We start from the raw sequence: 14765 nt of genomic DNA, 5'->3' as shown, positions 1-14765 counted from the left end.
CAATCTCTGCGCTCCTCCAATTCTGGCTGGCGAGAAGCGTCCCTGCACCGAAGAAATAGCGGGACATCTAGATAGGAATAGTGTGGAAGAAATAGCGGGACATCTAGATAGGAACAGTGCAATCAAGCAGACGCAACATGGATTCATGAAGGGGAAATCATGTTTAACTAATTTACTGGAATTCTTTGAGGATATAACGAGCATGGTGGATAGAGGTGTACCGATGGATGTGGTATATTTAGATTTCCAAAAGGCATTCGATAAGGTGCCACACAAAAGGTTACTGCAGAAGATAAAGGTACGCGGTGTCAGTGGAAATGTATTAGCATGGATAGAGAATTGGCTAGCTAACAGAAAGCAGAGAGTCGGGATAAATGGGTCCTTTTTGGGTTGGAAATCGGTGGTTAGTGGTGTGCCACAGGGATCGGTGCTGGGACCACAACTGTTTACAATATACATCGATGACCTGGAAGAGGGGACAGAGTGTAGTGCAACAAAATTTGCAGATGACACAAAGATTAGTGGGAAAGCGGGTTATGTAGAGGACACAGAGAGGCTGCAAAGAGATTTAGATAGGTTAAGGGAATGGGCTAAGGTTTGGCAGAAGATGGAATACAATGTCGGAAAATGTGAGGTCATCCACTTGGGAAAAAAAAACAGTAAAAGGGAATATTATTTGAATGGGGAGAAATTACAACATGCTGCGGTGCAGAGGGACCTGGGGGTCCTTGTGCATGAATCCCAAAAAGTTAGTTTGCAGGTGCAGCAGGAAATCAGGAAGGCGAATGGAATGTTAGCCTTCATTGCGAGGGATGGAGTACAAAAGCGGGGAGGTCTTGCTGCAACTGTATAGGGTATTGGTGAGGCCGCACCTGGAGTACTGCGTGCAGTTTTGGTCACCTTACTTAAGGAAGGATATACTAGCTTTGGAGGGGGTACAGAGATGATTCACTCGGCTGATTCTGGAGATGAGGGGGTTACGTTATGATGATAGATTGAGTAGACTGGGTCTTTACTCATTGGAGTTCAGAAGGATGAGGGGTGATCTTATAGAAACATTTAAAATCATGAAAGGGATAGACAAGATCGAGGCAGAGAGGTTGTTTCCACTGGTCGGGGAGACTAGAACTAGGGGGCACAGCCTCAAAATACGGGGGAGCCAATTTAAAACCGAGTTGAGAAGGAATTTCTTCTCCCAGAGGGTTGTGAATCTGTGGAACTCTCTCCCCAAGGAAGCAGTTGAGGCTAGCTCATTGAATGTATTCAAATCACAGATAGATAGATTTTTAACCAATAAGGGAATTAAGGATTACGGGGAGCAGGCGGGTAAGTGGAGCTGAGTCCACGGCCAGCTCAGCCATGATCTTTTTGAATGGCGGAGCAGGCTCGAGGGACTAGATGGCCTACTCCTGTTCTAATTCTTATGTTCTTATGTTCTTATGTTCTTATGTAACGGATGGGCCAGAGGAACAGTCGATATTGGGTCTCGGGCCTCATTTACATGAAATTGGAGAGCTGCAGAGTCCTACTGGACATCCCCGCCGAAGGGCATTTTGATTCTATGCCGCTGCCAGCGTCATTGGAGAGCAGGGGAAGCAATCAGGAGGGAGGGAGCTGATGGGGCGAAGGAGGGAGCCGATGGGGAGGGAGAGGGAACCGATGTGGAGAGGGAGGGAAGTGATGGGGAGAGGGAGGGAAGTGATCGGGAGAGGGAGGGAGCCAATGGGGAGAGGGAGGGAAGTGATCGGGAGAGGGAGGGAGCCGATGGGGAGAGGGAGGGAAGTGATCGGGAGAGGGAGGGAGCCGATGGGGAGAGAGAGGGAACCGATGGGGAGAGGGAGGGAAGTGATGGGGAGAGGGAGGGAGCCGATGGGGAGAGGGAGGGAAGTGATTGGGAGAGGGAGGGAGCCGATGGGGAGAGGGAGGGAAGTGATCGGGAGAGGGAGGGAAGTGATCGGGAGAGGGAGGGAGCCGATGGGGAGAGAGAGGGAACCAATGGGGAGAGGGAGGGAAGTGATGGGGAGAGCAAGGGAGCCGATGGGGAGAGGGAGGGAAGTGATCGGGAGAGCGAGGGAGCCGATGGGGAGAGGGAGGGAAGTGATCGGGAGAGCGAGGGAGCCGCTGGGGAGAGGGAGGGAGCCGATGGGGAGAGAGAGGGAACCGATGTGGAGAGGGAGGGAAGTGATCGGGAGAGGGAGGGAAGTGATCGGGAGAGGGAGGGAGCCGATGGGGAGAGGGAGGGAAGTGATCGGGAGAGGGAGGGAGCCGATGGGGAGAGGGAGGGAAGTGATCGGGAGAGGGAGGGAAGTGATCGGGAGAGGGAGGGAAGTGATCGGGAGAGGGAGGGAGCCGATGGGGAGAGGGAGGGAAGTGATCAGGACGGGGTCGGCAACAGTCTTCGGCTCCTCATTCAGATAAGTTTTTTTTCAGCAAACTTAACTTTTTGGTGCCAGCCCTGCTGTCGTCTGTTTAACGGTAACTGGGTAGACCCCATGTAGGCCACATTTTCCTCAACATAACACCGAGTAGTCCAATTATGCAGAGGGGGCATCAAAAGGACATTAGACCCTTTATTTGCATATTCAAAGTGCCGAACACCTTTTCAGGCGGGGCACTGCATTCCTCTTTTTCGACTTGTACCAATATGGTGGACAGCACAATTCCAATAACAACTACTTGTATTTACATAGTGTCTTTAATGTAGTAAAAAGTCCCAAGGTGCTTCACAGGAGCGATATCAATAAAAGCATTTTTGACACTGAACCACAGAAGGACATATTAGGGTAAGTGGCCAAAAGCGTGGTCAAAGAGGTATGTTTTAGGGAGCGTCTCAAAGGAGGAAAGAAAGATGGAGAAGCGGAGAGATTTATGGAGGGAATTCCAGTGCTTCGGGCCTAGGCAGCTGAAGATATGGTCAACAATCGTGGAGTGATTAAAATTGGGGATGTTCAAGAGGTCAGAATTGGAGGAGCGCAATTGGAGGAGGCCGGGGAAGGTTAGGTGTGGCACGAATTAATTTCGAAGCTTGGACTGTTATTTTTCACTCAGTTCATGGATTGAAATTTTCCAAATTGGTTCCAGATTGGGGACACGGAAATTGTTCCAAATCCCTTAACAAATGTCATATGTGTAAAGAGGAGAAGGAAAATATAATTTCACGTGCTACTGTTTTCTTAAAGGAGATGAGCACCTAACATGGAACCAAATTAAATTTTTCTGGACAAAGTCTCAGTTGGGAAATGCATTTTGGGCTTATGCTATCATCGAGATGGTGGTGAGAAAAGGTCAACAATTACCAACTCCTCATTACACATAGGTGGAAACAAACACTTGGAAATGGCTCAGATGCTATTAAGATGTCGTGAAGGGCGGTTCAGCTGGAGTGGAACAATTGGGTATTATTTGACCTGCGGTCTGAGCAATAAAAGCTTCCCCCTCTTTGCTCAGGCAGAAGATACTGTAACACCCCAGTGTGATTCAGTTGCTCTATAATCCCAGTGTGATTCAGTTGCTCTGTAACCCCAGTGTGATTCAGTTGCTCTGTAACCCCAGTGTGATTCAGTTGCTCTGTAACCCCAGTGTGATTCAGTTGCTCTGTAATACCCCAGTGCGGCAAATGAGGGTGCGGGTCCCAGAAGTGGGCCCAGGGGCAGCACGGGCCAGCCCACACTGTGATATATGTGCGCACTACGTGCGTGCAGCAGAGCAGGTCTCCAGTCGTCCTGGTTAACCCTTGCCACTGGATAAAGGCCTAGCTCTGTCAAGCCTGTGTGGTGACTGATGTGCAACAGTCACCACACGGTAAAAAAATCCACACACAGGCATCTTCCACCCCATCAATTGGAGTTCAGGACTGGAACATCGGGTCCTTCATTGAAACATCCATGAACTCAACTGTTTTGGTACGGAAGCAAGTCATACTCATTCGAGGGACCGCCTATGATGATGATGATGATGATGATGATGATGATGATGATGATGAATAGCAGAAAACATCAGAAAATATCCATCAAGGCCAATGCCCACAATTAGACCGCTTTTCTCTCCTTTAGACCAAGCTAGATATCTAGGCTGAGAAATTCGGGTGGTTTGCGCTACCCGTTCGCGCCGTGAAATGGCGAAGAAACGGCGGCCGGCGTTCCTCGGCCAGCCGGTGATGGGTCCCGCGGCCGCCGCCATTTTCGGCGGATCGTCAGCGCTGCCATTGACCGATATCGGCGAGGAGTATTTTAATGAGGTGGAGCGTGATGTCAACCGGGTTGACAACAGCTAATCCATTTGCGAGTTCTCCACTCCCATTGCCGCCTGCGCTAAATCACGCCAGTACTTGCTGCCGCTAAAGTCATAGAACCATAGAAATTGACAGCACGGGAGGAGGCCATTTTGACCCATCGTGTCCGCGCCAGCCGACAAAGAGCTATCCTGCCTAATCCCACTTTCCCGCTCTTGGTCCTTCGCCCTGTGGGTTACGGCACTTTAAGTGCACATCCAAATGTGGTGAGGGTTCCTGCCTCTACCACCCTTTCAGGCAGTGAGTTCCAGACCCCCACCACCCTCTGGGTGAAGAAATTTCCCCTCAAATCCCCTCTAAACCTCCTCCAATTACTTGAAATATATGCCCCCTGGTTGTTGACCCTGCTGCTAACTCGTGTTTTATACAATTCAAGCATAACCTCCCTGCTCTTGTATTCTGTGCCTCGGCCAATAAAGGCAAGTATTCTATATGCCTTCTTAACCACCTGCTACCTTCAGGGATCTGTGGTTATGCACTCCAGGGTCCCTTTGTTCCTCTATACCTCTCAGTGTCCTACCATTTAATGTGTATTCCCTTGCCTTTCAGCAGCACTATCAACCATGAGGAGTCTGGCAGGACTTATGAGGATGGACGCCAGAACTTCAAATGCCTCCTTTGCCAAGGTTCTTCTTTTAAACTTTGATTTTTTTTTTTGCCCATCAGTGTTGGGTGTGTGGAGGGTTGTGGGGGGGGGGGAGGCGGCGGCGGCGGGGTGTTGGGTTGCATTTGTTGGCAGCTTTCCGGGAGGCTTACAGCGTTTGTGGGTCAGTAAATCAATGGGTGAACTCCAATGCAACGATTGAAAATGACCGGTGATAAGATCTCTTTTTATCTGCGTTAATTTCGCAAACAAACAAAAACAAATCGACAAACATTGGGTGGCAGCAAATATTTTTGGAGAGGGTACGGCAACTGTTGGGGTGACTCCTTTCTTCCCCGCTCCCCTACAATGCGAGCGGGAAACCGAGGCGACCTTTGGCCTCCTTCTGAGATTAGCGCTGCAAAGAATGCATTGCACTATCAAATCATAGAAACATAGAAACATAGAAACATAGAAAATAGGTGCAGGAGTAGGCCATTCGGCCCTTCTAGCCTGCACCGCCATTCAATGAGTTCATGGCTGAACATTCAACTTCAGTACCCCATTCCTGCTTTCTCGCCATACCCCTTGATCCCCCTAGTAGTAAGGACCTCATCTAACTCCTTTTTGAATATATTTAGTGAATTGGCCTCAACAACTTTCTGTGGTAGAGAATTCCACAGGTTCACCACTCTCTGGGTGAAGAAGTTCCTCCGCATCTCGGTCCTAAATGGCTTACCCCTTATCCTTAGACTGTGACCTCTGGTTCTGGACTTCCCCAACATTGGGAACATTCTTCCTGCATCTAACCTGTCTAACCCCGTCAGAATTTTAAATGTTTCTATGAGGTCCCCTCTCATTCTTCTGAACTCCAGTGAATACAAGCCCAGTTGATCCAGTCTTTCTTGATAGGTCAGTCCCGCCATCCCGGGAATCAGTCTGGTGAACCTTCGCTGCACTCCCTCAATAGCAAGAATGTCCTTCCTCAGGTTAGGAGACCAAAACTGTACACAATACTCCAGGTGTGGCCTCACCAATGCCCTGTACAACTGTAGCAACACCTCCCTGCCCCTGTACTCAAATCCCCTTGCTATGAAGGCCAACATGCCATTTGCTTTCTTAACCGCCTGCTGCACCTGCATGCCAACCTTCAATGACTGATGTACCATGACACCCAGGTCTCTTTGCACCTCCCCTTTTCCTAATCTGTCAGCATTCAGATAATAGTCTGTCTCTCTGTTTTTACCACCAAAGTGGATAACCTCACATTTATCCACATTATACTTCATCTGCCATGCATTTGCCCACTCACCTAACCTATCCAAGTCGCTCTGCAGCCTCACAGCATCCTCCTCGCAGCTCACACTGCCACCCAACTTAGTGTCATCCGCAAATTTGGAGATACTACATTTAATCCCCTCATCTAAATGTACAGTGTAAACAGCTGGGGCCCCCACTCTGATGATAATGAGCTGGCAGTACCAACATGCTGGGAGCCGTTATCCTTGCCTGCCACTGTTAGCAGTAGCGCTCCAGCGCTTCCCAATTTCTATGCCTTATTTTCTTGCAAACTGTCTCTGTTCCTCACCAGAAGGCAGTGCCCCTTTGCTGGGGCAGAGTTCCAGGGCCATTTAGCTGCTCTCGGGTGCTTCGTCCAAGAAAGCATCTTTTGATGTACGAGGCCAGGATGTGAGTGTTGGCAGGTTATTTTACTGCGGGGGCGTGTCACAGCCAAAGACTGACCTTGTCCTTGCCTCACACCGCCACGGATCACGGGTCATTGGATAACAAGGAAGCCTGGCTAATTTTCCTTTCACTGAACCATAAGTATTGAAGCCAAGTGTAGCATACAGCTAAGGTTATATAAATAACACAGACTGGGGTCCAAACTTACAATATTCCTGCTGCGGATGTTGACTCTCTCTCTCTACTGTTGACATCAGTAAGAACTCAAAATACATAAGAACATAAGAATTAAGAGCAGGAGTGGGCCATTGGGCCCTTCGAGACGCGCCGCCATTCAACAAGGTCATGGCTGATCTTCAACCTCAAACCCACTTTCCCGCCTGATACCCATATCCCTTGATTCCCTTAATATCCAAAAATCTAGCGATGTCGGCCTTGAATATACATCCACGGCACTCTGGGGTAGAGAAGGAAAGAAAGAAAGACTTGGGATTTATATAGTGCCTTTCACGACCACTGGACATCTCAAAGCACTTTACAGCCAGTGAAGTACTTTTGGAGTGTAGTCACTGTTGTAATGTGGGAAACGCAGCAGCCAATTTGCGCACAGCAAGCTCCCACAAACAGCAATGTGATAATGACCAGATCATCGTTTTGTTTGTTATGTTGATTGAGGGATAAATATTGGCCAGCGCACTGGGTGTTACTGATGATGCAAGAATGTCAAACCTTTCACACAGAAGAGAGCCTCTATAGCCTTAATTAAACGCCGAGAGCATGTAGAAATCAAGTGCAGGCAGCGGAAAGAGCGTGCGGCAAACCAGACTCCACAGGCGCTCAGCTTCCTCCCGGATGCACTTCCTCCACTTAGGGCAGTCCTTGGCCAGGGACTCCCAGGTGTCGGTGGGAATGTTGCACTTAATCAATGAGGCTTTGAGGGTGTCCTTGAAACGTTTCCTCTGCCCACCTGGGGTTCACTTGCTGTGTAGGAGTTCCGAGTAGAGCGCTTCCTTTGGGAGTCTTGTGTCGGGCATGCGAACAATGTGGCCCGCCCAATGGAGCTGGTCAAGGGTGGTCAGTGCTTCGATGCTGGGGATGTTGGCCTGATCGAGAACACTGACGTTGGTGCGTCTGTCCTCCCAGACATCGTTGGTGATATTTATTCAGCGATTTGATGTGTCTGCTGTAAATGGTCCACGTCTCTGAGCCATACAGGAGGGTGGGTATCACTACAGCTCTGTAGACCATAAGTTTGGTGCCAGATTTGAGGGCCTGATCTTAGAACACTCTCTTCCTCAGGCGGTCGAAGACTGCGATGGCGCACTGGAGGCAGTGTTGAACCTCGTCATCGATGTCTGCCCTTGCTGATAATAGGCTCCCGAGGTATGGAAAGTGGTCCACGTTGTCCAAGGCCGCGCCATGGATTTTGATGACCCGGGGGCAGTGCGGTGTGGCAGGGTCAGGTTGGTGGACAACCTTTGTCTTATGGATGTTTACTGTAAGGCCCATGCTTTCGTACGCCTTGGTGAAGATGTTGACAATGACTTGGAGTTCAGCCTCTCAATGTATGTAGACGCAAGCGTCGTCCGTATACTGTAGTTCGACGACAGAGGATGTGACTGTCTTGGATCTGGCCTGGAGGCGATGAAGGTTGAACAGGTTCCCAATGTTTCTGTAATTTTGTCCCACTCCAGCGGGGAGCTTGTTGAGTGTGAGGTGGAGCATGGCAGCGAGGAAGATCGAGACGAGGGTTGGCGCGATGATGCAGCCCTGCTTGACCCCGGTCCGGACGTTGATTTGTTCTGTGGTGGATCCGTTGGTCAGGATCTCGGCTTGCATGTCGTCGTGGAATAGGCGGAGGATGGCGACAAACTTTTGGGGGCAGCCAATACGGAGGAGGACGCTCCAAAATTCCTCGCGATTAACAGTGTCAAAGGCCTTTGTGAGGTCAAAGAAGGCCATGTACAAGGGTTGGTGCTGTTCCCTGCATTTCTCTTGTAGTTGTCACACTGTAAAGATCATGTCCATTGTATTCCGTAGTGGAGGGAATCCGTACTGTGACTCCAGGAGGAGCTCCTCAACCTCAGGAAGGACACAGACCTCTGGGGAGGTGTGATCGGCAGAGAGGGGGTAGGGAAAAGCAACTCCAGTGGTACTCTGCTCCTGACAAAATGCTTAGAACACGATCTTGTCCTCACCAACACCTTGTTCCGCCAGAGCAACAAGTTCAAGGCATCGTGGCAACACCCTCGCTCCAAGCACTGGCACCTGCTCGACTACGTCATCGTTCAAGGATGTGCGCATCACCCGCGCCATGAGAGATGCCGACCACCACCTAATCCATTCCGTCATCAACATCAATATAGTCCCAAAGCAGCGATGGCAGCAGAAGCAGTGCTGCAGAAAAATCAACGTCAGAGCACTCAAAGACCCAGCTAAGAGAGCCCTATAGAGCCAGCGTCTCACTGCTAGCCTGGCGTCCCTTGATGACCCCGAGACGCAGAGTGCCCACAGCTCTTGGTCTGCCCTCCAGGCCACCATAACCAGTGCCTGTGAAGAGACGCTGGCCACTCAACCAAGAAACACCAGGACTGGTTTGATGAGAATGACCAGGAGATCCAAGAGCTAATAAATCACAAGCGCAGGGCATTTCTGAACGTAAAACAACAACCCAACTCGGGAGCTTTACAGACGGCTTACGGCCGAGGTCATCAAGGGACGCCAGGCTAGCAGTGAGACGCTGGCTCTATAGGGCTCTCTTGGCTGGGTCTTTGAGTGCTCCTGCGTTGATTTTTCTGCGGCATTGCTTCTGCTGCCATCGCCGCTTTGGGGCTATATTGATATTGATGACGGAACGGATTAGGTGGTGGTCAGCTGAAGAATGGATGGTGGGTGGAGAAAGCACAGGAAATTCAGCAGCTGGCTGACAGCCATGAAGTGCGAGGATTGTTCACCGCAGTCAAGTCCATCTGCGGCCCAAGCACCCAAGGCCCCACCCCACTGCTGGCCAAGAACAGGAGACACTCATCAAGGACACCAAGGCAGTCAGGACACACTGGAAGGAGCACTTCGAAGATCTCCTTAATCGAGACTCTGCCTTTGACACGAGTGTCCTCAACTCCATCCCACAGAATGCTACCCGCCACCATCTCAGCAAAACCACAGCCCTGCGCAAGGTAGAAAAGGCCATCCGTCAGCTCAAGAACAACAAGGCATCAGGAATAGATGGAATCCCTGCTGAGGCACTAAAGTATGGCGGAGAGGCACTATTGGCACGAATGCATGACCTCATCTCTCATCTGGAATGAGGGGGAGCATGCTGGGAGATCTCAGAGATGCAGTAATCGTGACTGTGGCAACTACAGAGGAATCTTCCTGTTGTCAGCCACTGGGAAAGTCATTGCTAGAATGTCAAATCTTTCACACAGAAGCCTTAATTAAGCAACCAACCCATTTCAGTCAGTAGGCTAATGGAATGTTGGCCTTTATCTCAAGTAGGAATACAAAGAGGAGAAAGTTATGCTTCAGTTGTGAAGGATTTTGAGACAATTACTTGACAACTCGAAAAGCAAGTTAGTTGGGTCAGAAAACATATCTTGGGGAACTTTATGAGAAAGAAAGACTTGCTTTTCTATTGCGCCTTTCACGACCACTGGACATCTCAAAGCACTTTATAGCCAATGAAGTGCTTTTTGAAGTATAGTCACTGTTGTAATGTGGAAGCTCCCACAAACAACAATGTGATAATGACCAGGTAAGCTGTTTTTTAGTGATGTTGATTGCTGGAACAATTGGAGCGTTCAAGATAGAGATCGATAGTTTTGTTGGCTAAGAGTATCAAGGGATACGTAGCTAAGGCGGGTAAATGGTGTTGAGGTGCAGGTCAGCCTTGATCTAATAGAATGGATTTGAGAGGCTGAATGGCTTATTCCTAAAGCATTAATGAAGCACCCTCTCAGCTCTTTGCTAACATAAAAAACTTAACTGTTATGCCTATAATGCACTTATGAATGACTCCACGAGGTAATGTGTTGTACTCTAACTGTAGTGACCTTGGTCCTTTATTCGTAACTTCAGAGTGAGGCACAAGCATGGTGGACAGCCTTTTATACTGGGCCCTGCACACCTATGCAGGTGACCCTCAGGTCTCCCACTGCAGTTCCCTCTGGTGGACAGTATCTGCCACCAGGGCAGGAAACCCCAGTCTCCACCAGTTGTACCCTCTAGTGGTTCCAGCATAGTATATACACAGTGTAAACCTTATTGATAGTACCTCAGATAACAAGTCTCCATCTTCTGCAACTATACAGTGACTACACAGAGAGTATATCTATAGTCTGCATATATAATAGTAACTGCCATTTCAGATGCAATAGTCGCCACTGTAACTCAGTGCTGCCAACTCACACGTCTTGATATTAAACTGGAATCTGCAAGATAACATGACATGAAGAAAACAACATTGCTGAAAAAATCCACACAAAACATTAAAGGTAAACCAATTCTTCAAAAAAAAGCAAAATACTGCGGATACTGGAAATAAAAACAGAAACTGTTCTGACAAAAGGTTATTGACCTGAAACATTAACTCTGCTTCTCTCGCCACTGATGTATTTCTAGCTGAGTATTTCTAGCATTTCTGTTTTTCTACCAATTTTTAATGATGCTTTTTTATAATAAAAAGTAAGATAGACTTGTATTTTTTATGACCACCGGAAGTCCCAAAGCACTTTACAGCCAATGAAGTATTCTTGAAGTGTAGACGCTGTTGTAATGTGGGAAATGTGGCAGCCAATTTGTTTTTAGTGATGTTGATTGAGGGATACATATTGGCCAGGACACCGGGGATAACTCCCCTGCTCTTCTTCAAAATAGTGGCAATGTGATCTTTTACATCCATCTGAGAGAGTAGTCGGGGCCTCGGTTTAACATCATATCCGAAAGACAGCACCTCCGACAGTGTAGCACTCCCTCAGCACTGCACTGGAGTGTCAGCCTAGATTGCTGTGTTCAAGTCCTTGGAGTGAGATTTGAACCCACAATCCTCTGACTCAGGCAAGACTGACCCATTGCTGACACCATAAGAAAAGCAGGAGAATTTCCATGGAAACTCTACCCAACATGAACGAAGGCAAGCCCACAATGGATTAATGCCCATAAAGGATTCATAGAATCATAGAATCATAGAATGGTTTCAGCACAGAAGGAGAGCATTTGGTCCGTCTTTGGAGTGGGACTTGAATCCACAACCTAGCAACTAATGATGGTGTTTCTTATTTTTAAAATGTAAAACTTGTAAGAATTAGTAAATGCATAATGAAGCCCTAACCATCTCTGTGGATGAATAAATGCATGTCCAATGGATGGAAGAAAAATATTCTCAACTGATGTCACTCCCGACAGGTGCTCCTCTGTGTAATGCTGGTCTACCGCCCTAGATGGCGCTAGTGCGCAACCTAGAAGGATGCTCTTCGCGACAATTGTGAAACGCAACTACCGACCAATTTAACTGGTCCTCAGTCTGTTGGAAGGACTCAGGTGCACTGCACCACTTGGGTGCAGTATTTGTCCGCCTTATGGAGAGTTCGCTGTTCCAAGGATAGTTTCATTGGCAAACAGATATGAACTGTGCCCTAATGACATCTGCCACTGGCTCACTTCTGCTAGCAAGATTTGACACTATTCCAGCATAAACAATAACACCACGGCATTTAAACCATGTTAAGCTACGTAATCTTCTATTATCACCATAGAACTATAGAAATACAAGTTTTGATTGAACTTGACAGCACACAACAATGGCTGCATGCCTAAATAGTACGCTGTTCAAATGGCGAGCAAAACTTCATCGCTCGTGGAAGATGAGAATCTGATTTGGGCCAAGCACACACGCGGGGGCAATTTGAGAAAAGCACAACATCACCGTTTATTCACAGCGGCTTTTAAGTGATAAATATCAGAAAATAAAGCTCCCCAGCTGCGCAGAACTATAAGCGAGGGCACTGAAAAGCTGAGGCCCCTTCAACTCGCGGACGTGCAGCGATCACTAATTTAGAGCCTTGACCGTGGAGAAGTGTTAATTTGGCGAGGCTGAATGGGGCTAGATAAGAATTGTCGAGCAGCAGCATGAAAGGATTTTGGAATGTGAATGCAGCTTGAGGAAATCGTCGCTTCTGCAGGCGTTTCCTGGCTGGGTGCCAGTTGGCGGAGTATTTAAAGAACAGCGAGAAGTGGTCTGCCTTGTTAGTGCGAGGACAGGTGGGAGAGGAGAGCAGGCAGAGGGAAGCCAGTGCGTCGAGGGAATTGTCTGGACCGAAAATGATTCTGAAGAACAGTGTGGGCTTGGTAACGGGCGGGTCGCAAGGACTGGGGAAGGCATTTGCTGAAGCCCTGTTAAAGAAAGAAGCAAAGGTAAAACAGCAGAACGGGTGGGGTGGGGAGGAGGAGGGAGGGAGGAGGAGGGAGTGGGTGATTCTGTTGGCTTCCTTGGTGCAAGCCAGAAGGATCTGACAAGTGCTTGTTTGCCGAGCGCAGGGGGTTAAGTAAATATTATTTGCATTTTTGTCTGCAGCTTAGCTTTCAGCTGGAAATGGGAGTAACCCAGACTGTGGTACACAAATATTACAGATTCCGTCGTTTCAGTTAGAGCAGTGACTGCGTTGAACAGTTCTTTTTTTTTAAACAGCATCAGACTTGAGTGGAAGTCTAGTTGGTGGCTGAGGGTAGGGAAGGGGCCATGGGCAGTGGTGGTTGAAAATGGAGGAGAAGGCATTTTTTTATTCATGATCCACCCACCTGTCCCTGGCCCACATCCCGCTTCTGTCTATTTCGGACTCGCCTGGTCCGTTCCGCACTCTTAGGCTCCTGGGATCTCAATCCCTGTCTGCGGACACTTGGTAACAGCACAGAGAGTGGCCAGCATCAACACCCATGGTATCATGCTCCTTCAGCGGAGCATCGTGACTCGTAGTTGTCTTCTATGTGAGGGTGGGGGGCTGGAGGGGAGAGGGAATGTCACCTGATGTATCAATGGCCATGCCAGTTTATATTTTCTCTGGGAGAAAGATTGTTATTATATGTGGTAAACATACGTATGTACTTAAATTCAGCCCAGTTGGGGTAAGAAGCATTTTCAAAGCCAATAGATGATATTGTGACATAATTTCTCTTCGTGTTCCCCGATCAAATTTAAACCTAACAGTGAGACAGACGAGGAGGTTATGTTGTGATGAATTGCCCGTGTTGATTAAGATTTCAGGTGCCAATACTGTCAGAAAACTGTTCCACAAATAGAATGGGTGGTGGGGGTGGGGGAGGGATGGGAAGGATCAGGGAGCTGGGGAAGGAGGAGGGGTGGGAAGGGGGAGGGCGCGAAGAAGGGGAGGGGAGGGGGAGGGGCAAGGTTGGGGAGGGGAAGAGGAGGGATAGAATAATCAAAATTTACAGCATGGAAGGAGGCCATTTCGGCCCATCGTGTCCACACTGGCCAACAAAGAGCTATCCAGCCTAATCCCACTTTCCAGCTCTTGGTCCATAGCCTTGTAGGTTACAGCACTTCGCGTGCACATCCAAGTACTTTTTAAATGTGGTGAGGGATTCTGCCTCTACCACCCTTTCAGGCAGTGAGTTCCAGACCCCCACCACCCTCTGGGTGAACACATTTCCCCTCAAATCCCCTCGATACCTCCTACCAATTACTTTAAAACTATGTCCCCTGGTTATTGACCCCTCTGCTAAGGGAAACAGGTCCTTCCTATGCACTCTATCTAGGCCCCTCATAATTTTATACACCTCAATAAGATCTTCCCTCAGCCTCCTCTGTTCCAAAGAAAACAAACCCAGTCTATCCAATCTTTCCTCATAGCTAAAATTCTCCAGCCCAGGCAACATCCTCATAGATCTCCTTTGTACCCTGTCTAGTGCAATCACATATTTCCTATAATGTGGTGACCAGAACTGCACGCAGTTTTGTAGCTGTGGCCTAAGTAGTGTTTGATACAGTTCAAGCATTAACCTCCCTGCCTCGGCTAATAAAGGCAAGTATTCTGTATGCCTTCTTAACCACTTTATCTACCTGGCATGCTACCTTCAGTGATCTGTGGACATGCACTCCAAGGTCCCTTTGTTCGTCTACAATTCTCAGTGTCCTACCATTTAATGTGTATTCCCTTCCCTTGTTAGCCTTCCCCAAATGCATTACCTCAC

At 48.5% G+C, this 14765-nt stretch overlaps 1 protein-coding gene across 1 annotated transcript in view; it reads left to right on the top strand.

The window, feature by feature from the left end:
• Positions 1–12818: 12818 nt before the first annotated feature.
• LOC139262948 (15-hydroxyprostaglandin dehydrogenase [NAD(+)]-like) overlaps positions 12819–14765 on the top strand; it is a 168460-nt gene continuing 166513 nt past the window's right edge. The window contains exon 1 of the mRNA XM_070878303.1: positions 12819–12971. Within this exon, the coding sequence (XP_070734404.1) occupies positions 12879–12971 (93 nt within the window). The 5' untranslated portion in view covers positions 12819–12878. The remainder of the gene's footprint in view (positions 12972–14765) is intronic.

The sequence above is a fragment of the Pristiophorus japonicus genome, chromosome 1, assembly GCF_044704955.1.
Source record: "Pristiophorus japonicus isolate sPriJap1 chromosome 1, sPriJap1.hap1, whole genome shotgun sequence".
Taxonomy (NCBI): Eukaryota; Metazoa; Chordata; class Chondrichthyes; family Pristiophoridae; genus Pristiophorus; species Pristiophorus japonicus.
The sequence above is the reverse complement of the archived record's forward strand: the minus strand, read 5'-3'. Positions and strand labels throughout refer to the sequence as shown.